General features: G+C 39.4%; 1 protein-coding gene across 1 annotated transcript in view; it reads left to right on the forward strand.

Moving 5' to 3' along the window:
* The window catches only part of ATP8A2 (ATPase phospholipid transporting 8A2), a 287,313-nt gene that overhangs the window by 122,358 nt on the left and 141,832 nt on the right, over positions 1-23,123 (forward strand). Inside the window, exon 25 of the mRNA XM_005417776.2 lies at positions 19,583-19,766. Within this exon, the coding sequence (XP_005417833.2) occupies positions 19,583-19,766 (184 nt within the window). The remainder of the gene's footprint in view (positions 1-19,582; positions 19,767-23,123) is intronic.

The following is a 23,123-nucleotide window of genomic DNA, read 5'->3' on the forward strand; positions in this document are numbered from 1 at the left end:
AAGGGTAACTCAAGAATGGTTAAGGAGAAATATTTGGTGTCTTTTTGCATGTACATGATGTCTGACCGAGTCCTTGTAGGGGAAAATCTTGGTGTAATTAGATCTTTGTTATCTTCTCCTGTGAGAGCTCCTTGGGATTTTGCTCTCTGTCCCTTTGTGTTTCCTGTTTACTTTGCCTTCGGGAAGTGTGTTAGCTCAAATAGATGTTTGAGACAACTGCCACCCAAGAAGCAAAGGAACAAAAGTATCAGTAAATACCTAAGTACGTGGAAGAAGAATTTAATGCTCCTTGTTAGCTGTCTGAAGTTTCAGGAGTATTGATAGCTGTGCTTTATTATTTTTCTCCTATGCTTTTGATTTCTCAAGAGGGTTTCCTTAGTACTAATGGCTCAAGTCTGTTAAAGGCTGAGTATTATTTTTAAAATGTTCCATTGTTGTTGCATGACCACCTTGTCTCTCACTGTTGAATTGAAGAAGCAGCTGTGCTATATATGCAGTGAAATGGAATTAGGTATTTTCATTTTCTTTGTAGCTGATTATTCAATTAGAATTAGTTGTCTTGGGATACTTTGTTAAGATCTATATTATACTGTCATAAGATTGGGTTCTTGAAAGTTGCTGCAGCCTTCAAGTGTCTTCTTTACAATTAAGGAGTTGCTTAAGCCCAGAACAGAACAGTAGCAAAAGGGACCCTGCAACACAGAAGTTTCAGAACTGACCTACTCTCTGCCAGATATGGAAGAGGCAAAATATGAGGTAAGGGGATGATAGATCAAGCACATGAATCTAGAAATTTTGTGAAAAGACTGGATTTTTTCTATCGTGAACCCCCTTCTTCTGAGGAAGACATAGACAATGAGAGTACAAGAAGACAGCATGTTCAAAAATACTGCAGCTTTTCAAAATTCCTTATAAGTTGTTCTGTATTTTTTTTAAGTTGCTATATGCTGTCAGTGGTAACTGATTTCTTTTTCTCACAAAAGGAGAAAAACATGTAGAAAAGTAGGGTTATCACTGTCAGGATTTCAATTCAAAGTGGTAAGGGGTCATGACAGTGCATTATGTTTCGCTCACAAACTGCTATCCAGTGCGCTGCAGTTCTACAATTCACTGCACAAATTGCTATCCAGTTCATTGCAGTTCTAGAAGCAGAAGTTGAGCTTTTCTCTTCCAAGTGGTTTTTAGTAGGCTGTCTCCAAACTCCATGGATAACATTGCAGTACAGCTGTTCTTTAACTAGTGGTACATCTATATAGAAACTTACATTTGCTGTAGTTGTCAGCTAATGATCTTAAGCCTGCTTTCCTATGTGAATGTCAGTGTTGGACAAGACCCAATTTAATCCAGTTCTTGGTTTTAAACAGTGAGTAGTAGTGACTGCCTTGGGAATGTGTGTATAATTATTGAATGAAACCTTTGTTCCCAGCAGCTGTATCTGCATCTTGTTGTCACAATCCTTCAGTGATCTTTTTTCATTCATAAATTGTAAATCTCTTTCTCTGAATGTGTTTAAACTCTAATCTCAATTAGAGATTAGTCTGTAGTTTCACCCTGGACAGAGGGTGTTATGTACAGTGTAGAGGAAGTATTTTCCTTTTAAGTCACCCTGGTAATTTCTTTGGATGCCACCAAGTTCTTGCATTTGAAGAAGTTAAGAATAATCATACTTTGACTGCTTTTCTTCCCCCTCTTCCTCTTCAATGAATATGCCTTCAGTATATCAGCTTGTAGTTGACTTTTTCAGACAGAGGGTCTTTGTTTGGAAGGACTTTCACAATTTTGTTCTTCCTTGCCTCCCTTTCCTTTTTTTGTTTGTTGGTTTGGGGCTTTGGTTTTTATCTTTCTTTTTTTACTTCTGGTTCATTTTATCTGATTGAGAGAAAGGGGCTGTCACTAAAGAGTAGGACACACAGTGGATTTATACATTTGCATAAAGGAGAGTTTTTTCATTTCTATTTTGTGGATTTATAAAGTTGCCTTTATGGACTTAGGTGAGCAATTTCCTTATAAAGACAGAGATTTCTAGATCCAGAAATATGATTCATTCCAAAGCCTGCATAACAACTGAAGTGCTGAAGGCCTGTAAACATATGGCTTCTAGCTGGTCCCCTCCAAGGTGAGACCAGGACTGAGATTAATGAGTAGCTATTACTCCTGAATTTGTCTGAGATGCGTGAAATAGGCCTCCACATGTGTAAATGCTTTTAAGGAATGGCTTTGCTGTGCCTACTGGAGGCACCATGTGAAGCAGGCTTAAGCTAAGTGTCCTTTTCAGACTGTGAGAGTTTAAAACCACAGCCCTTCTCCCCTACTGCCTGAAATCAGACTTAGGTAAGTTATGCTGTTCATCTCCCATTGTGCCACTTGAAGAAGACACAACAGTGGATCTTGATTTCTAAATCCTATTCCTGTTGTTGTGTATATCAGTTATCCAGAGAGAAAAATGTCTTCCTGTCCTCTAGCTGTATGCCTGTCCCCTGAAGTAGATTTAGTAAACTGTCTGCACCTAAAGAAACAATTCATTTATCCTTTTGTGTTTTGTTCATCTGGGACATGGTCAGTTAAATATAACCAGAGATTTGTTTTCCTAGCACTTAAATAACTTCCAATTAGAGCGTATGCATCAGGGAAGAAGAGAGACATTCTCAATGCTGAACCCTGGAAGGGTAGAACATAACACATATCAGCCAGATTTTGTACTACTTGTGGCACACTTGAAAAAGTCATACACCATTGGTTCAGGTTTATTTTTGTGTGTGTGTCTTAGTGTTCTTCTGTGAACACTGCAGCAGCTGAGTAGAGAAACAGAGTATTAGAACTAGTGGTGGAAAGTTGAAAATGTCTTCCCTAAAGTAATGCCAGAGAAGTTTGTCACTGGAATTTCTCCAGTGAAAGGATGTTGAAAGAAAGGTGAGTCAGTGAAATGGAAGAAAGAAGAAGGAATTTTAAGTAGCATAGAAAGGGAAGTGGGAGGTCATGTTTGTTTTCTCTAATTATGATTTCAGGAGAGTAACTGGCTGCAAAATTAGTCAATTATCTTATGTTTATTGTAAACTCCTATGCTTTTTCCGAAGACACTAGAAGTGCTTTTGCTTCATAAATCAAGCTAAATCAAAGAGCTTTCATTATATTACAGAGCTCTATAAATTGATGTCACAACTTGAGAAAAACACTTTTATCTGCAAGCACTTAAGAACACTGCCACTTTCAGAACCGTGCAAGACATTAGTAGCTGGCTTGTTCAGCTCCTTTCAGCTTTCATGCTGACACATACCATATTGAAGACATGGGTTGTTTGTATAATACTTGGTTTGATCTTTTTTCGTGGTACTTTCAGTACTGTTGAATCAATCAGAGGAAGTTATTGCTCTGTTGGGCATTAGCATACGTTTAGATATTTCTGCATTAAGAGCTGCTCACAGAGGAAAAGGCTTTTATGTCAAAAGGAGAGTAAACAGTATGACTGCCGCTGCTTTGAGCTGTGCTTTACTTCTGACCCACATGTATTTGAAAGCGAGCCTGTTTGTACTAGCAATTATTCCAGTTTTGGACCACATCGTGAAAGGGTCCCTCTTCTCCCCTCTCTTTTTGAATTTTCAATTCCTTTAGTCTTTAGCAACTGCATGAATGCTACAGATGGGGAAAGGACTCTCAGTTGCTCTTGTGATGGTTTGCTTCATTCATTGCTTAGCATGCACAACTGAGTTAACTTCTTTATCTCCTGCTGCACAATCTACTGGGAGTAGTAATGCTACAACAGTTGGTAATGCTGAATATTCATAATTTGTGCATGACATGTGGATGTGACTTCCCTTGGAAACTTTTTCACATGAACTTACTGGGGAAACCCAGTTCTACAGAGGACTGACTAATCGTCTGGACCTTTTTCAAGCCTCATTAAATTCCATGAAGGATTAGTTTTTTGACTGGGTTTGTAGTGATTACTGTCAGCTACTAAATTGAGTAAAGAGCCACTTAAAATGCATCTGTACCTCTTCTAATGTCTTACTTAATGCTGTTTTATAAATGTCACTGATAAGTAGTGAAGCACAGGAAGAGACAGAAATGAATAAAAGTGTGTCTGAGATATAAAAGACTGGGAAATCTTACTGTAGAAGTTAGCATTGACTATGATAATTATGGCCCAATGTAATTTAAAAAGGTTTTGTTCTTCTTGAACCCTTGGTATTTTGGTCAGCCTTACTTGTAAATATATGAGACATTGCATTTAGGAAGATTCCAACTTAAATATATATGCTTAAGTTTTGTAGAAAAATAAGGCTAACAATCAGTTTTCACTTCTACTTATTCATGCTAATTTCTCTTAAATTGCAAGAATTAGATCTAGTTCTCATTTTCCTTTATCTAGCAAAGATAAGGGAAAGAAACTAGAAATGTCTGTTACTACACAGTCTTTCTTTGAGAAGTAGGTTATGATCAGACATTGTGAACTTATGAGATTGAGATGTTAATTTTTGCTCAGTTTGGAAATAGTAATGTGAAGAGTGCTAAAAATGTCAGTGCTTGAGAGCTGACCATCTTGGAAACAATCTTTACCATGTGGAACTTCTTGCTGGATCAGAGCAGTTTCTGTTGAGTCTACACCGGCTGTCATTTCTTAAGAGATATGTTTATTTCTTCTGATGGATTGGCTTTTATGCCAGATGCTTTGGATTTTTTAAATCTGAAAAGTCTATGGCATAAAAATAACCGAGACATTTTGTAGTGTCTACCCAAAGAGCTGTTAACTTAAAAGTTGCCAAGTCTATTGTATGCACTGCTAAAATACAGAAATTTCAAGTTAAAGAAATTATGCACAAAGTTATTTATATTACTTCAATACCAGTGGATTATTCAGGCAAGAGAAAGGGAGTGATGTGATGGTGCTGATGGATGAGGAAAAGGTAGGGCTTGAAGGAGAAGACTGTTTACCCTGGGAAGATACTCCAATAGCATGGGATGATGACTACATGGAGGGGAAGGAGATGAGGTCACTCCTCTACTGCAGTGCCCAGTTATGCTGTGTCTCTCTGGAGACTTTCAGCACACAAGGCACATGTGTGCTAAGTGAGCCTATTTGGAGCCCAGGCCTCACTGTGTGACAAAATCACATTGGAGCCCTCTTCAGGGACTGTTGCAGTCTTCTAGTAGGGCAGAGCCTCTATTGTCACTAAACTGAGATTTCAGGTGTAGGTCTAGATGTTTTCAATCTGTGGCCATTGGCCCATGTTTCATTTTTTGATGTGACAGGAAACACTTCAGGTAACTCTGGGTTATGCAGTAGTACAATGTTGTTGTTAAACACAAGCACAAGCCCAGGTGACATAACCTCCTCTTACATGTTACGTATTTTAGACCCCAGACCATCTTAGTAATTCTCTGCTGACCTCTTTACAGTTCTACAGATGTTACCTCATCTGTGCTGAGGAGAAGATTGATAATAACTTGCATCTATCCTGGTCGCACTTGTGTCCTGGTTCACTTCTAGTGCATCGTGTGCCTTGATCACACTCAAGGTGTTTTTCTGGCTCACACAGAACCCAATGCCCACCATAACCAGATCATGGGCTGACCTTTTCCAAGCCGGCATTAGTACATGGGGTTATTCTTTTCCAAGATATGGAGCTTAGTCCTTCTCTGTCTGAAATCTGTGAGGCTCGTCAGCTCAGTCCCTGATTTTCTGAATGTTCCTTTCAGTAAAAGTCCTTTGATTCCTTGTAATCCAGTCTCCCTAGTTCAGCACCATCTTTAGATGTGTTTAGGGTATCCCTTTTGTCAGCATCTGTGTTACTGATGATGTTGAGCAGGATGGAACGTCATGGTTGGTGCCTCTGACCATTGCCACTTTGACACTGAATGTTTGTCCTTATCCTATGAACTTTATTCTAGATGAGGCATGATGTGTTAGTTATGTCTCTAATATGTTAAAACTGTTGGGTCCTCAGGCTAATTGCTCTGCCCTGCACCAACATGTTGGTTTGTGTTTAGGGTGTTATTTTTTAATTAACAAGGTGAACATGAATAAAATCTGTAGTCCTAAAAATTAAATGGCAGGGCATCTACAGTACTATTATGCCCAAGTGCATGTAGAGAATAAGCAGATTTTCTGTTCTATGTAAATGATTTATATTATTTTTACATTCAAAAAAATTAGGAATTTATTTTTTTGGCGTTCAATTTGTTTTTACAGTTTTTTTAAATCCAAATTGCTGACTTTGATTTTTAAGTCACAGTCAAGTATGAATTTAAAGGTAATTAGTAGTTTGTGATCTTGATGGTTTTCCATTATGCTCATGGGAGAGTTGCTCATATAATCTTTCTCCATCTTCATGAAATGAGTGTTTTGAACGCTTTCATGTTAGATTAGAGTAGCTGTAACCTACAGAGTTTTGTGGTTTTGATTATACCTTGAACATCACTGCCAGCAAACTCCTGGCAAGGCTGCTCTGACCCTGTTTGGAGAAATGAGGTATAGAGCATTGTATAGATGTGTACAAAATGTAATTGCTTTAAAAATCTTAGTTTAAGAAAAGGTAGTGCCCTGAAGGTGTGTGCTGGTAGCCCAGCAACACAGCAAAGCCTCTGTGGCTGTGCCAAGCAAGCTCTTACGGTGGATTCTCAAACACAGTTGTTGCTACCAATACATTGGCGCGTCTGATTTTAGGAGGCTTGAGATCAGCCTCTTATGTATTCCCCCATCCATCCCCCTCTTCCCCCCAGGCTCTCGGGCACAGTTTGTTTAAAGGTTCAATGTACATACCTTCCATGCTGCAGTGTAGACCAGCTTGTAGAAGGCATTCATTATATGTCTACTGAGTCTGTTGAATTTGAACACTTTTCACATTGTCACATCTGTGTTCCACTTCTACAGTGTATCTTGAGATCTTGCTTTCCAGTTGCCAGGTCTATTTGAACATGAGGCTCTTTTTTAACTCCATAGCTGTTTGGCTGTAGGATTTTTCAGTGTGTTGTATTTGAAAATTATTTGCTGTTACCTGAATTTTGCCAGTATGTGAAACATAAAACCTTATCAACTTCTGATATATCCTAAAGCGATTTTAGTGAACTTTGGCTTCCAAATCTTAGCTTTAAACTAGACGATAAAACAAAATTTACTGTGTAAATTGACCGTTGACTGCATGCTGCTACGAAGCCGTATTATTAAGTCATGTGTTCATGCATAGGCTTAAAGCTGTTCTCTAGACAGAAGTTACTGTAAGCTGACCTGCTTTTCATGGCTGGATTTAAAAAAGAAAGCATCAGCTTAGCAGTACTGATATGCTCTGGTACACATGGAGAGTATCCTATCTAACTCACAAAAGCTGCTTTTCTGTTTCCTTTAGAGCCCATGAGTTTTTCAGCATGGGCAACTCATCATTTTTTCTCCCAGGTGTTTTGCTTCTAATCTTGCTTAAGTCATGAAGAGCGGCAGCAAGTACAGTTCAACTTCAAGCAATTCCTTTTTTGTCTCAAGTTTTATGGTATCTTTTTAAGGAGATGTTTCGTGTGGTCTGGCTTATTTAGCTCTTCGATTTGTAGCTGAGGCTATGGGTGACCTAGGTGTTACATTAGCAATAAATATTAAGGCAGCTCTGTCTGATACTTTAGATGTCATTGATGCTTGTGGCTTGGGTATGGTCAAATTCAGTATTGCTGTGGCACTAATGGTCTGAAGAAGCCCAGTGCTTAAAAATCATTGTAGCAATGGGAGAACAACTCTCTTCTAAGGCCGATATGGTAAAGAAGTGTATATGGGAGAAATATGCTCTCCTCTGGCCCCAATAATGTGCTGGTACTTTACACTGCCTATCAGTTGCCCAACAGTTCACCTTAAAAGACCACAAGTTAATAGGAAATGGCTCATTATAATGCCTGCTGAAATGTTTCAAAGCTGGTTTTCTGTCCAGGGAAGAAGGTCCTTTAGGCAATGTCCTTCTGCCAGCTTTTAGGAGAAAGCTGACATAAATGCCCCTATTTTCTCTATGCTCTTTCAAAGCTCATTGTGTATAATTTTTCCTGTGTCAGTCTTTATTCCCTTAAGTAAAAAGAGTGGTGGAAGGCGTCTCTTGCCTCTTGGCAACTTAGTTCTAATTAAGCCTGTCCTGTGATAGGTTGACATGTATGTTACCAAGCTGCAGCATTTTGTGTTCTTTCTGTGAAGATGAAAATGTTTGACATTCTGAAGATCTGACTCCTAGTTCTGTATTCTTAGCCTAACTCAGGAAGCAAAATTGTTGGCCTAGTTTCTTATATTAAGCAAAACATTTATGCTTTTTTAAACTGTCTGTACTCCACGGAGCACAGTCCTGTGTTAAGCTCTGTCTGTACTGATATGGGTGATCCTGTGGTTAGGAATATGGATGAGAAACTAAAAGTCATATGTGGAAAAGAAAAGCAGTTGAGACACATTCAGGAAATCAAATCTGCAATTTCTTTGATGAATTTTTTGTCAGAACTCCTGAAGATCCCTTTCAGTAACTGCAAGGTAGCCAGCTTGGAGATTTCAAGAGACATAGTTCTGAAGTCAGCACAAGTTTGGGAAAAGAAGAGGGAATTGAGTTTTGTGAGGCTTTTTGTTGTGTGTTAAGCATTTCAGACTGTGTATATCCACACAGTTAATAAGGGTTCTAAGGAGCAAGTATTGACATTGGCCTATGTGTATTCATCCTGGGCTGTTGAAGTACTCCTTGACTGCACCAAAATGTCTGCAGAAGCTTCTGGGGACAGCCTGCTCAGGCCGTATGGCAGAGGTGAGACTGGACTAGGTTGGCCTCCTCTTGCCCAGCAGTTGCCCCCACTATTGCAGCAAGGGGTGTGCTCGTGCCTCGTGTGCCAGCCTGTGATGCACAGCTTGGGTTTCACGTGCTCTTCTCTGCAGCAGAGTCCTCATCCTTGGAAGGTACTTGGCAGTCAAGGGTGCAGGGACCAATATGTGGTGTTCCCTCTGCCTCTGTTCTTCTGTTTTGCTCTTATAGAAGCAGCTGCTACATATCAGTGTTGCTTTCACAAACCACAGGACACTTCTGTGTCTTAAACAAGATCAGTGTATATATTGAACCACGTGTTTGAGGGTTACAGATTGCCCTAGAATGTGGCTGTGTTAGTGGATGTAAATTTGGTCATATTTACTTACAGTGTAGGTTGTGGATGAAGACTAAAAAAACCACCTCCTTGCCCTGGATGCTGTATTTTAATACCGTGATTTAACCACGGGCTTAGTGCATAAATGACCTTGCTAAGAAAAGAGTGAGGAGGGGAAGGAAGAAAAATAAAGGAATAATATTCTAAAACAAATTTGCTTGTATTGAGTCTGAGGTTAGAGGTTAATGTCAAGTTCCTTTCAGGTTGTGTTTGGGAGTAGTGAGAATGCTGTGAATGTTCACCTGTAAGTTAATACCTAACCTGTCTTTGCACAGAGCACAGATTTAATAGTTGACCAAGAGTGAGCCAATCCTAGTCAGACTTTCAGTGGTCAGTGGCGTTCCTATATAAAAGTGGTCTAATTGTTTTTTTCTTAGATGCCCTGCTTCTGATTGTGTCCATCTTGTCTGTTCCAGGAGCATATAATTCAGAGATGGTAGGCTTTTGAACTATAACATGTAGTTGCAAGTTTATAATTTATATGCATTTTATAGTAAATTCCAGGAAACATTTCATAGAGAGCGAGAAAAATCATGTAGAATTACTAGAATTCAGAAAGAAGAAAAAAATCTCTCAGTGCTTGTAGAGCTACTGAAATAGCAAACTGTCGCAGACATCTCTTTATGAAAAATCTTTCCTTTAAGATTTTTCCTTCTGAGAAACTGAAGCCTCAGAAACAGAATGTAAACAATAGTTATCTGCTGCTGTAGAATGCAACAAGCTCGTCCATGATTAGTCTCCTGTAGATGTTTAGATGTAGTAACCAGTCACGGCAGAGCTGGCTCTCGCTCGGAGACAGCTGCCTTTGTTATTCATTCTTTTCTATTCTTAGCTTAGTATATATAAAACAAAATAATAAATCAAGCCTTCTGAACATGGAATCAACGTTCTCGTCTCTTCCCTCACCCAAGAACCCTTGTGGCCACTGTCACAGCAAACTCTCAAATCTACTGGCTCAAATCATATCCCTTCATCTTCCTTCCTACAATGTCAGTGTTTGTTTCTTACATATTTGATCCTGAAAGCAGCAGTAGTTTACAACAGTAATGGTGTCCAAAGCTGCTTTATTTTATATTTCTGAGCTGTAGTTGAGTGGAGGAGCACAGCACCTGTCAGGCTCCTGAGAGGAGGTTACCAGGAGATGCAGCTCAGTCTCTTCTCACAGGTGGCAAGTGACAGGACATGAGAAAGTGGCCTTGAGTTGCACAGAGGAGTTTAGATTGGACATAAGGAAAAAAAATTCACTGAAACTGTGGTCAGGCATTGGAAGAGGCTGCCTAGGGAAGTGGCTGAGTTACCATCCCCGGATATATTTAGAAGATGTGTAGATGTGGCACTTTGGGACATGGTTTACTGGTGGACTTGGCAGTGTTGGGCTAATGGTTGGACTTGATGATCTTGGATGTCTTTTCCAACTTCAATGATTCTGTGATTCCATGATGGCCATGTGTGTGGTGTGACTGATGCTCTTACAGTATTGCTGCTCTCTTTCTAGAGGTGGGCGCTCACCCTGGCTCTTCCAGTTAATCTTTTGACTTCGCTACAGGCAGAGGCTCTAAATGGGCTGATGTGCTTATTAATTGACGTAGTGTCAATCATCTCTTAATTTCATCATGTGTTGCAAAACCTTGTAAACAGCTCTGCTATGTGAAATACATGGCTGCTGGCTCTGTGTGCATGTCCTCAAGGTTATAAATGGACTCATCTGTATGTTTTGCAGACTGAAATTTTTTTGCTCTGTCATTAGAAAGAGACTGGTTTCTGTGTTGCATGAGAACTGCTCAGGCTGATTAGCATGGAAATGAATGTATGTGCCTTAATCAGCTTGGGGTGAGGGAAGCTCAAAATTAATTTCATATATTTGCTTAATTTTAAAAACATATAGCTGCTACCACTAGTGACCATTATAGTTTAAAATGCAAAACAGTCTTTCATTCAACACAGTGTTTATGCCAACTCATCACTTTTCAAATAATTTGTTTTCCAAACTAGATTTTCTGTATTTAATCTTTGCCCCATAAAGCAGACTGGGGGAAGGGCAATCAAGACAGAAACATGCAGGGAGGGATAGCAAAGAGGAAGAAGATGCTGACTTGAAACTTAACCCTGTGTTTCCTGGAACATTGTGTTTATGTTACACTGCTTAATACCTCGAAGCCAGCTCATAAAGAGATTATTTCCTAGCCCTTGTCCTCTGAAGATCATTTCAGTGGCAACTGTGAAAGGCAAATGAGTTATTGAAATATGAAATGCAAGTGAGAAATTCTCTAGTGAAACATACATTTTAAAAAAACCCCATATAATTAGCAAAACCAATTTTTTTTTTTTGTGGTAAAAAGATACTAAATTAATTTGTATTCTTCCTGTTCAGAAGACTGTATAATTCAGGGCCTTTATAACTACAAAGAGAGCTTTATATTAAGCAGGCATATCTAATCTATCTGGAGTGATGCAGAAGGAGCTGCTTTGGTAACCATTAAATTTAAAAAAACTGCCCCATGTCCTGTGAGCATGTAGAAGTGTGCATGTGTTTTGACTTAGAGCCCTGCTAGGCATCAAAAATACCCTGTCCTGGATAACGTGAAATTTAGAGGAAATATATGTTACTCAGAAAGTCAAGTGTGTGACTGGCACACCAGTGAGACTGAAAAACTAAAGGAAGATCTTTTTTGTATTTATTATAAGAGGAAATGAGATTGCTGATGGTAGGTGAAATAGGATATAAAACTTTTAAAAATTAAAAAAACAGACTTTAACCAGTCTGATAAATTTGTATGAGTGAAGCAGTTTGAAGGACTGTCTGCTCAGGAAAAAACTTAAGTATGGAAAAATGAGACTGCAAATGAAGTGACAAAGGATGATGAAGCTGAGGTTGTTCTTAGAGAAACCAGTAGAGGTTTGGTAATGTTTCTGGTTGCCTGTTCAAAAGGGGTGGGACTACAGAACAGTATTAGCAAGAGCTGGGAGCAGAGTCAATAAGTGAGGATTTTAGAAGAAGGGAAGGTGTGTCAGTCAGGTCAGCATGTCAGGAGGAAGCGGGCATTCTACTGTACTAGAAAACAGGAGAGCAAAAGCCTGTGCACTTGATTAATTTAAAGGTATTTAGACCTGCTGTAATGTAAAAGAAGGGCTTGATCCTGTGAAATTTTGTGACTTTTTCATGTGAACCACTTATCTTCAGCTCCCTTTACCTTGATTGAGAGAAAGCAGCACTTTTGAGAGGAGATGAACTCCAGCCTTAAAAGTACATGTCTAAAGCCAGATGAATTGCACTCCAGAAATGCCTGTTTCTCTCTGACTATAAAAGGAGTGTGGTGTGATTAGTGCAGATAGAGATGTCTCCATTGAAGACACTTGTATGTAGTTGGATGAATTGGATGAATTCCTTTGGTGCTTTCTTGGAACATTAAATTATCCCATCAGTTCACTCAGTGCTGACTCCGAAAACGTAAGTTCTGCGCCACAGCCAGTCCTATGAAATTTGTCAGCAGGGGAAGGAAGTTCAGAGAAATTGCTAAATGTAAAGTATTCAATGAAAGGCACATTTTGAGTCAACATGATGAGTGTTTTTCTTCACTTTATATATGAAAGTAAGATTATCCAAGATATCTCAAGGCATCATGGCTGCAACTTAGGCCTAACCCTTGTTTGGATGACACGTGCTTGAAATCTGCAGGCTGGTTGTGTCAGGAGAAAATCAACTACATAATTAAGAACTCCTGAATACAATGTAATGGTAATGTTCCTTCTTTCCTGAGCATTACTTTTAGTGGTGTGTTAATTTATCTTGCTTTTTTGCTGGGAACCAGTGCATACACTTCTGACAATGTTATTCATAGCTCTCAGCTTTCTGGGCTCTCTCATCTGCCTTTGCTGCAGATGAGGTCACCGAGCTTTTTTGAAGTACTAGTGTATTTTATGATAGAACAGGGTAAAATCATGTTCACTGCAGTAAAGGTAAACTCTTAAGGGCCTTTTGTGTTGCATTAACAAGGCATTTCAAGGAAGTAGGATATCAATTTCATGTTTCATGTTTAAGACATTAATGTCTTTGTGTTTATGCCTGTTATGGCATGGAGGCAGAAAAAGGTAGTGCTTGAAACAGCCTCCTTCCTTGCCTTCCTCTTTTCACAAATGAACATTAAAAAATTAAAAGCATGGGTTAAAGTGTCTTCAGAGTATTTTGTATCAAATTTGTTTTATGGAAAGTATGCGACCTTCAACAGAAATGCTCTAGTCTCCTTGTTTTTGTGGGAGGGACCCACAAAAAAAAATTCCAAACACATATGGCAGAACACAGAAGATGGCTGACAATAGGTATCAAACTGTGCCTTGCTCAGGTATGGAAGAGCTTGTGGGACTGCCTCTCTTCATGGCCTTGTAAGATGGCCTGGATATAAGCTGATCTCTTAAAAATTACCTAATATTTTTCTCTATATATCTATCTTACAAATAAAAGGGCTCCAGTAGGATTTACTTACTTTATTGATCATCTATCTTTTTATAAACAACCGATAATCTCATTTGTTAGTTCTGTAGCAGAACCCTGTCTTTATTTGGTCCTTTAGACTCAAATGCAATAAATAAAAGTAATTATTTTCTGAAATACTGCAGTTTTATTTCCCATCTGGGCTTATACTTTGAAGCATCTGCAGGTGATGCAGCTGTAGTTTAAGGGCCTTGTGTGAGAATTATTATTTACAGTTGCCAGCAGTTGCTGTCATACACCTGTAACTGCAATAAATGCAGGCATGCATAGGGACAGAATTAAGAAAACTGTTTATCACTTCCTACTGACCAGATCTTACGGAGTGTAGCTGACTGGTGTGACACAGGGATGCTTGTGCTGATTGTGTCCTTCCTATTGTATTTGTGACTGCATCCATCTTGGTATATTAGATGGACTCTGGGAATAAGAGGGGTAGCCTTGTAGATTGCATGAAGTGTGTGGTAAAGGAATTGATTGTTTTAAATCAGTTTAAGTATATTAAAAATTTAAGTTCTGCTACATTGCTTTGCTTGGTTAAAATTGATGGTTTCATGTTTCTACTTTTGAGGTTTTAAAGAAGTTTGGTACCAAAATGAGTTTCTAAATAAGATGTTTGATATTTATTTAAAATATCACTGCTTCACAATATCACTGTTGGTTTGGGGTTTTTGAGTTTTTTTGTAGTTGTTGGTGGTTTTGTGTTGGTTCACTTTTGTGGGGTTTTTTTTGTGAAACTTTTCACCAAATTATGACAGAATTTGTTAATTGCTCTGGTTGGCCTGTAAAGTATTCCTGGTGAAAAAAATTGAACTGAAAGGTCTTTCATCTTTCTTAAATTCTCTTTAAAAATGAAGTAAGCCTGAGCAAACCTCCCAGTGAAATGCTGTGTAGAATTGTAGAATATCTCAAGTTTGAAGGGGCCTGTAAGTCCATCTCCCTGCTCCTTGCACCTAAGACAAGATCATACAAGTAGAACTTTTCTGAATGGACAAAACATATCAGGTAAGAATTTTGCTTGTAAAAGTGTATTCAGGCTAAAGAAGCAAATGCAAGCTAAATATTTAAAGCCATTGGAACCTGATCTGCAGAAGTCAGTGGGAAGCCACTGATATCTTTGTTGGAAACCATCTGTGTTACTGCTCTTTGCTGTGCCCTGTGCTACTTTTTCATGAACCTCCTCAAAGTTCAAGAGAGACCTTAAAGTATTTACTGATAAAACAATACAGTGTGTTGTTACCTGAAAAATACTCACCCCCTGCTTCCTTCCACTGTTTCTTTATGAATTTAAGTAACCTATAGATAATTAGGTCTGTAATAATTTGTGCCCTGTCTTGCTTCTACCCATCCTATTAGAGAGGAAGCAACATGGTATGAAGGCAGCAGTCATCTTCTTCAGGTTGAAAAGCCCTTTCTGTCTTAATCTGTTAAAGATGCTGATAAAGACTAAGCAGGTTTGAGACTGACAAGAACCTACTGTTTTCTATATTACCTTTTGCTTTCTCGAGAGCAAGGCTGCCAGAGGGAAGTCCCAGAGGTGGGCAAGGAGCAGCTGTGCTGCATGACTCGCACTTAACTTCATATGTCCCTGCCATCATCCATGGACTTTGTATTGCACAGCCAGATGCTGAATGATAGGCACTTGATAAAGGTGAAGTCTTGACCTCAGGCTCTCTTGGAGCCTGTGTAGGTTAAATTCAGATTGTCATGGAAAGAGTTTGAGCAAGAATCTGAAGGTTGTAGCCATTGCTACAGTTGTGGTACTTGGAACCTGACTTCTTTTTTTCCTCAAGTATGTGTAAAGGAGCAAATCAATCTGTTGTCAAAGACATTTTTGAGCAGAGGCAATAAAAATAAATTCTGTAAAAATGAAAATGTTTTAGTGAACTCTTGAGTGGCACTCAAAGAACCTTTATAAGAAGCACTGCTGTCTGATCAGGGAATGAATACAAGAGTATGCAGAAGATTTTGATGCAACTGATGCTTTATTCATATCTTAATTCTTATTTGGATGTATACCCAGGCAAGGCTTACATCCTGATACTGTTGCAGTGAGCTCTGGAGTGAAAGCCAGGGATCTGCCATCAAATGATACGTACCAATTCTGTCACTACAGAATTTTTTTTCCAAAGAAGTTAGTTTTTTCCTTGTGCTTTTTCCTTTGAACTCATGCATTTATCCATAATCTTTGTGAACTTGGCCATACCTGGGGGAGCTGCAGTTTAATAGTATCCTGGGCTATAATCTTCAGTTCTTCCTGTAGGCAGCTTATCAAATGTACAGAATTGTACCACAGCTCTGATCATCTGGCTAAGGGGATTAATGTCACCTAATGCAGTGTGCTGGTACCAAACAGATTACAAGGAGCAAAAGAGGTTTGGAGGCTGAGTCAGTGACTTGGAGGAGGAGAGGTGTAAAACCCCTCAGGAAATCAGTAATCATCTCAATTTGCAGCTTCTGTAGCTAATGTACTGTGTGCAACAAGATGTGCTCTCTGGAGTTGTGGGCTGTACTTGCTGTTCAAGTGTCAAAGAGGATGCTTGTTACAGAGCTGCTGTTTGGGAGAAACAACTACGATCAACTAACACTTCGTGCTGAAGATTTCACTTTGTCTTAGATTTCATCTTCTTAAACCAAGTCCATAAATATTTGTGGTGTTTAAAATGCATGTGTAGCATTTCTGGTAGTTCATTTAGCCTTAGTAAGCATATGGGGATGTTAAACATTAACTGGGTGCTACATAACTGTGGATATAATTAACTTCATTTGGTCAAGACAGTAAAAGGATACTCTATGTATGTTATGTAGCTGATAAATGCACTTTTATGGAGACATTCCCTTGATCTGCCAAAAAATGGGTCGCTAATCTGAAACCACACCTACACTGTAGGCACAGAAGTGAACACAGGCTGCATTAGCTTGCTTGACATGTCCCAGCTAAATGGCACTAGAACAAGCTTGAGCATCTCTGCCACATTCTGGTCATGTCTGAAGTGTATGTAGACAAACTGCTAGTTTAAACTACAGAGTCAGAGACGCTGTTCACATTTTGTCTTTTTAACTTCCCCTGGTCTTTTAAGCATATTTGAAAACAGGGTGCTTCTTCAATATTTCTATTGCTATGTAACTGAAAAGTAATTGAACATAAGTTGAAATTCTAAGACAAGTGTATGTCTGCAAAGGCTGTTAGCAGATATGTGCATGACTTTGCTGTGAAGAAATAATTGCATGAGAAGACTGCCAAAACTATATGGTCCTGTGTACTGGAGGTGCCCCTGGGGCTGGTAATGAGGGTCTGTGCACTTATCAATCCAAACCCTCCACAGCTGGTCCCAAGTCCATCTGCAGTTTCCATTTTATGGCTTGATGTCCCTTTGACTCCTTGCTCTGTGCTTGAGTATTTTATTATGTGAGTACTGGGGCACAGGGAGGACAGTGTGTGCATGTATGAGAGAAAAGTTAAAAATTGGTGTAGATGATTCTCAGAGCTGATTCATAATTAAAAACCCAACAGCTTTTGTGCTCCATAGGCGGTTGGTGTGTTGGGGTTTTGTGTTGGTAATTTAACTGGGCCTCTACAGTGCCAAGTGGTGTTTTCACTGCCAGGTAGTGGAGTGCTTAATAGATCTATCCAATGGTATTAAGTAAATTTTATGGTTTTGTCAGCTTTTTCCTGTATTTGGCTTTTAGGAACAAGACAGCTGCTAGACTTCTCAGGTGGTTTAGTTCACATATGAAGTTTGAGCTTAGCAAGTTTCTTTTTCCCATTTTAAGAGTGATTTACTAATAAAACACCTATTTAGGTATTTACTAAACAAAACCAAGGCCATAAAGTATAATGGTGAACAAGATAACTCTGCCTTTTTTTTTTCAATCAGCAGTGATCCAGATGGATGTATTAAATGGCTATTTAAGTTGTTCTCACAGGATGTAAACTCTGAAAAAAAAGCCAAGTAAATATCCTCTGTCTCCTCTATTCCCAAAGCTCCCTATTCTCCTTCTATTTTAATAGTAAAGCTTTTAGCTATCGGTTACTTTTTTTTGAGTGATATGTGGCTGACTTGAGATGTGGAAAAGTTTTGTCTAAAGCTTTATTTAAGGAAACACCAAATAATTTGGAACTTTAACTAAAACTGATGGGGGAAGGAATTAGGGTTGTTTGTACAGATGGGGTTAGAATGGAAATATTTAATCTATATGTAGGTATTTCCAAAATACCTCATATGACTTGGTAACCTGATCTACCTTTTCCATGACAAAAGGGCATTTTGGGTGTCTTATCCAATTTAGAAACCTAGTCCTGAGTATTTTTCCGGTCTTGCCCAATTTAGACTAGATCAACTCTGAATTCCATGAATTTTTATTTACTTGAAACTGATACAAAATGAGAGAAGAATCAAGTTAAAGTAACTGCCAATAAATCTGATAAGGATATTCAGATATAATGGAGATAGTCTTTTGTTTTGGAGTTGGAATTGAGTAACATCTTTGCTGAGGTCAGAGTTGCATACACAAGACATATGTGAGATCAGGAAGCGCCCTTGTGCTTTCTGATCTGACCTGCATAGTCCGAGATTGGAAAGATGGCCTGGAAAACGGGGCGGTCAGCTGGAGGAGGGAAGAGAATCATTAAGGTTGGGAAAGTCCTTCATGATAATTCTAACTGACAAGTCCACCACTAAATTTCGCTGCTGCATCTACATGACTTTTAAATACCTCTTGGGATTGTGACTCCACCACTTCCCTGGGCAGCCTGTTTCAATACTAGTCGATCCTTTCCCTTAATTTTTTCTTCCTATCCAATCTAAACCTCCCTTGGCACAACTTGAAGCCATTTCCTCTTGTTCTTACCATCTTTTACCTGGGGCAAGACATCTCCCCTTCAGTACTATCTCCTTTGTGTGGTTGTAGAGGGTCATTAGGTATGTACCCCTGCCTTTTTCTCCAGACTGAACAATCAGAGCTCCTCCAGCTGCTCCTCATAAGAGTTTGCTCCAGACCCTTCCCCAGCTCCATTGCCCTTCCCTGGACATGCCCCAGCACCTCGCTTGTGTTTTCCTGAATTGAGGGACCCAAAACTGAACTCAAGGTGTGGCCACCTCAGTACCGAATGCAGGGGCAAGGTCGCTGCCCTGCTCCTGCTGGCCACACCCTGGCTGATCCAGGCCAGGATGCCATTGGCCTGCTTGGCCACCTGGGCACACTCTGGCTCATGTTCAGCTGCTGTTGACCAGCACCCCCAGGTCCTTCTCTGCCAGTAGTGCTGCCTGGAGTTGTTGTGACCTCATTGCAGGATCCAGCACTTGACCTTGCTGAACCTCATACAACTACCCTTGGTCCATCAATCCAACCTGTCCAGATCCCTCTGCAGGGCCTTCCTGTCCTCCAGCTGATCAATATTCTCACCCAATTTGGTGTCATCTGCAAACTGACTTAGGGTGTACTCAATCCCCTCATTGAGCTCATTGATAAAGATGTTAAACAGAAATAAAGTAAGCCTGCAGTATCTTTTGTAGACCATCCAAAGTGTCTCTGAACATATTTGTGGTCTTTCTCTTTCTGGATGGTGATGACAGGAGGCAGGGAAGCCTGCACTGTTAATCTGTAAACTGTCATAGTTGAAGAGGAAACTCACACTGATATTCCCAATATAACATCACCAGTGTAAAGCCTGTTAGGAAGGGCTGGATAAGGAAAGCACAGCTTTGAAACCTTTCATATAGATTTAGTCTCTTTTGCATCAACTATCAGCAATTAGGTAAATGTGAAACTATTTTTAAAGCTACTTTTTTCTTCTGAAATAGTTTGGCACAGGTTCTGAAGCTTAGTTGTTGAATAAAGGAACTTTCCAGCAACTGCCTTTGATTACTTCTAAATGTAGTTTACAGCTGTCCTTTTGGGAAAGGCACATAGCTCAGCATGTGAGAAACTGACACCTTTTTCTCTCCTTTTCAGAGTATCTCCTCTACAGAAGTCCGAAATAGTAGACATGGTCAAGAAACACGTCAATGCCATAACACTTGCCATTGGGGATGGTGCCAATGACGTAGGAATGATCCAGACAGCTCACGTTGGAGTGGGGATCAGTGGCAATGAGGGCATGCAGGCAACCAATTGCTCGGATTATGCCATTGCACAGGTCAGATGCAAGAATGAACAACTGCCATATCGTCTTTGGGAAATGCACTGTGCAGCCATGTAGTGCTCGATTGGCTTCTTCTAAGCTAGAAGCATCTCTGATTGTTTCTTTTTCCAGGCAGCTGTCTAGAACATATTTTGGATATATTTTGGGTATTTGTTACGATTTTGTATTCTTCAGGGCAAAGCCCCATCTCTCTTGAAAGTTTTAGTTTCCTCCTGATAACTGCACAATATCTTGGTTCTTCAGTAGTCAGGGGGAAGCAATTACTGTGATGCTTGTGTTGATATGCTTTTAAGTAACTGACCTGTCTTGGTGCAAACTCTTCTCTTACTATGAGTAGGTACTATAACCAGGTGTGTGAGAATTTGGCTGTTTGGCAGTTCTTAATTTGAGGCGTCTACTCTGTCTTTATTTCGCCTTGTTCCCTGTGTTGCATGCAAGAAGTGATCACAGTTCTAGAGACTTGGCCAGCATTTTCATTTTACTTGTGTTATTTTGAACATTATTTGGGTGAGTGCTCCTAAAGTAGTTCATCAAATTCAGAACTGATTACTGCAGCTAAAAAGAGGAGTTAAAAGCCTTTTTTGTTTGTTTTGCTGAAGAAACCACAATTTAGAATCAAGATTTTGAAAGAAAAATAAGAAAGGAAGAAGATGCTTCAGTTGCTGAATATCCTCTGAATACTGTTTACACCTGAGATGCTCTGTGTGTTTGAAGACTACGCAGGGAAAAAACAGATCGAGCTGACAGGAAGAGGACACAATCCCTTGTCTCCTTAGTGACCAGAGCATCAGCTAATGTTCCCTTCTGGCAGGATGTAGTCAGATTTGTTCTACCAAGTGACGTGAAATATTACCATCTTTTGATAGCTCCCAGTAGGAGGTGAGGTTTTGAAAAGGCAGGGATAATGCTGCTGTATGCACAGATAACTGTTTATTGTGGCAATCCTGCTGAGACGCACAGTGTCACTCTTGTATTGCTGCTCTGTTGTGACCTCTGATGAAGAACACTGAAGAACCTGAAGTTTCAGGTTTGAATAACCGAGACCTTTCACAAAATCTATCTTGAGAATTTTAGGCAGTTTTACCAAGTTTTTCTGTCATGAGCAGTAGCATATTCCAAATACATACCAGTGTAGGAACTGCCATAGCCATTGTCTCTGGTATCTCGTAATGAGTTTTGCATTTTTAATTTCAGTGGATTATATATAGCTTCTGCTGTATAACTTAATGGAATACTCTTTACCTGGACTTCCTCAGATAATTTATTACTTCTGCTTTGGTAACTAAGCATAAGCAGCAAGAGTTCTGTCCACAGAAGGCCCTACATATGTTATTTCTTTTGTGTTGCAGTAGTGTTAAATCTGGAGAAGTAATTCCATGTTCATGTGTTGCTTTTGCACTAAAAAACCCCTGTATTTCAGTTTTGTGTTAGAACATGGAAGGTGCTCTTCATTTAAATTCCAGTCACCAAGTTACTGACAATAATGATGAATCTTTTTCATTCAATATGGAATAAAAGCTGGTAACACCAGCATAGAACTGCAGCATTTAACAATTAGTGAAACACCATGGAACTGGTTTTTTTGTGATTGTGTAGAAGAATTTGTACTGATTAAATCAGAAAACATATTAAAAGATCCCTGTAGTAGAGGGTACTAATACCGTGTGGTAGTATGTGCTTAAAAAAAAAAAGTAAATTAGTGTTCAAAAGAAAAACTTGATCTCTGTGGAGTGTATTTCTTTCAGCAAAGACATATAACTCCCACTAAAACATTACTGTATGTGCATGCCTTGAAGGCAGAGTATGTTCTTATTGAGTAATTTAAGACGACCACTGTAGCGTAGCATCTCATGTTCAAATGCTATTTCAAATGCAGTGCTGCCAGAAGTAGGCACTTAGAGAAGAGAGAGTCTGTATATAGGCTCATTTGGGATTCCAGGGAGAATCAAAGCATAAACCAAACAAAAATAAAAAGCCAACTTGTGTCTGACTCCACTTGAAATAGCTTCCACAGGTGCAAGGAGCATGTGTTTGAATCATCCTTTTCCCTTGAAATGATATTGCACCAGTGACCTCTGTTTAGAGAATTCCCAAATCAAATGACCTAACTAGTTAGAGAGACAGTAGTAGACTTTAATAACTTTTTTTTCTCAGTAAATAGCTTTATCATCTTAATCCAGAGAACATCTGGTGTCTAGGGACTGTTTCCTTTTCTTAATTAAGGAAGCTTTTTTCTTCAACAAATGTTCTTGTTTCAGTTTTCTTCTTTGGAAAAATTAGCTTATGTTGTGGATGCCTTTTCACTGTCTTAAAACTCCCAACGTGCCATCACCTCATCCTTTAGTCAGGATAGATTCTAGAAGATAATTTCTGTATGAAAGAAGTTATGCTAGGGTCGATACAGAGATGACTGTAAAAACTCACACACTGTTTCGCAGGTAGGCTGGCCAGATGGTCATAATGTTTCCTGCTGATTTAAAATGCTGTAAACACAGGAGCAGCCAAACAAGGACAGTGTCTTGGTAGAGCCCCTGTCTGTACTGCTCTGTGCTAATAGCTGTGCATTTGCACAATATCAGCATCAAAGCAGACTTAATTCTTTGCCATGTCATAATGGGACTCTTCACTGGTGTGAGCAGGCTCTGTGTGTTCTTTAGGCTCTGAGTGTCTTCCTTGCTGTGCTCTGTAGTGCACTCATTTTCATGAGAGCACAGACAAGAGCAGCTAATGGTTGGATTTTTTTGTTGCCTTGAGCTTTCAAGAAGACTACATCCAGGATGGTCACTTGTTAGATTCAGCAGAGAGAGGTTCTCAGGCTGTTTCTGACTATTCTCCACAGGAGCTTTGGGATGGTTTGTAAGGATATTGTGGCAAGTTTCCCATCACCTTGGTGGTGTTTTGTTAGTGATTTTGATGAGGAAAGTTGTAGCTCTCTTGCAAATTAACTTGAGGCATTTAGGGGTCTAACAGGTCAGCTACTCCCTTGGGAGTGTCTCAGTTATAGCTCTAGCTCAAGTTAAGCAGAGAACAGTGAAGCCTGGTTCACTTTTGTTTTCTCTCCTTCTCTGCTGGCATATGCTAACAAATCTGAGTTGCTGATGCATGGGAGACAGACTGTCCTTACAGGATTTGTGGTTCAGTGATTTCATTGCTGGAAAGCATGGGAGCAGAGCTGCCTCACAACAGCCCTCACTCATTACTGTTGAACAATTTCAGATAAGTTTTGGCTAAAATAAATGATCTAGAATCTAAATTTAGAAAGTTAGGGTTTTCCTATCAAGTCACTTTGTGGAAAAGGAAGCAAAGCAAATAATTACCTTAGTGTCCAAGATCCCTTCAGATACATACATG

Source organism: Geospiza fortis, unplaced genomic scaffold, assembly GCF_000277835.1.
Source record: "Geospiza fortis unplaced genomic scaffold, GeoFor_1.0 scaffold16, whole genome shotgun sequence".
NCBI lineage: Eukaryota > Metazoa > Chordata > Aves > Passeriformes > Thraupidae > Geospiza > Geospiza fortis.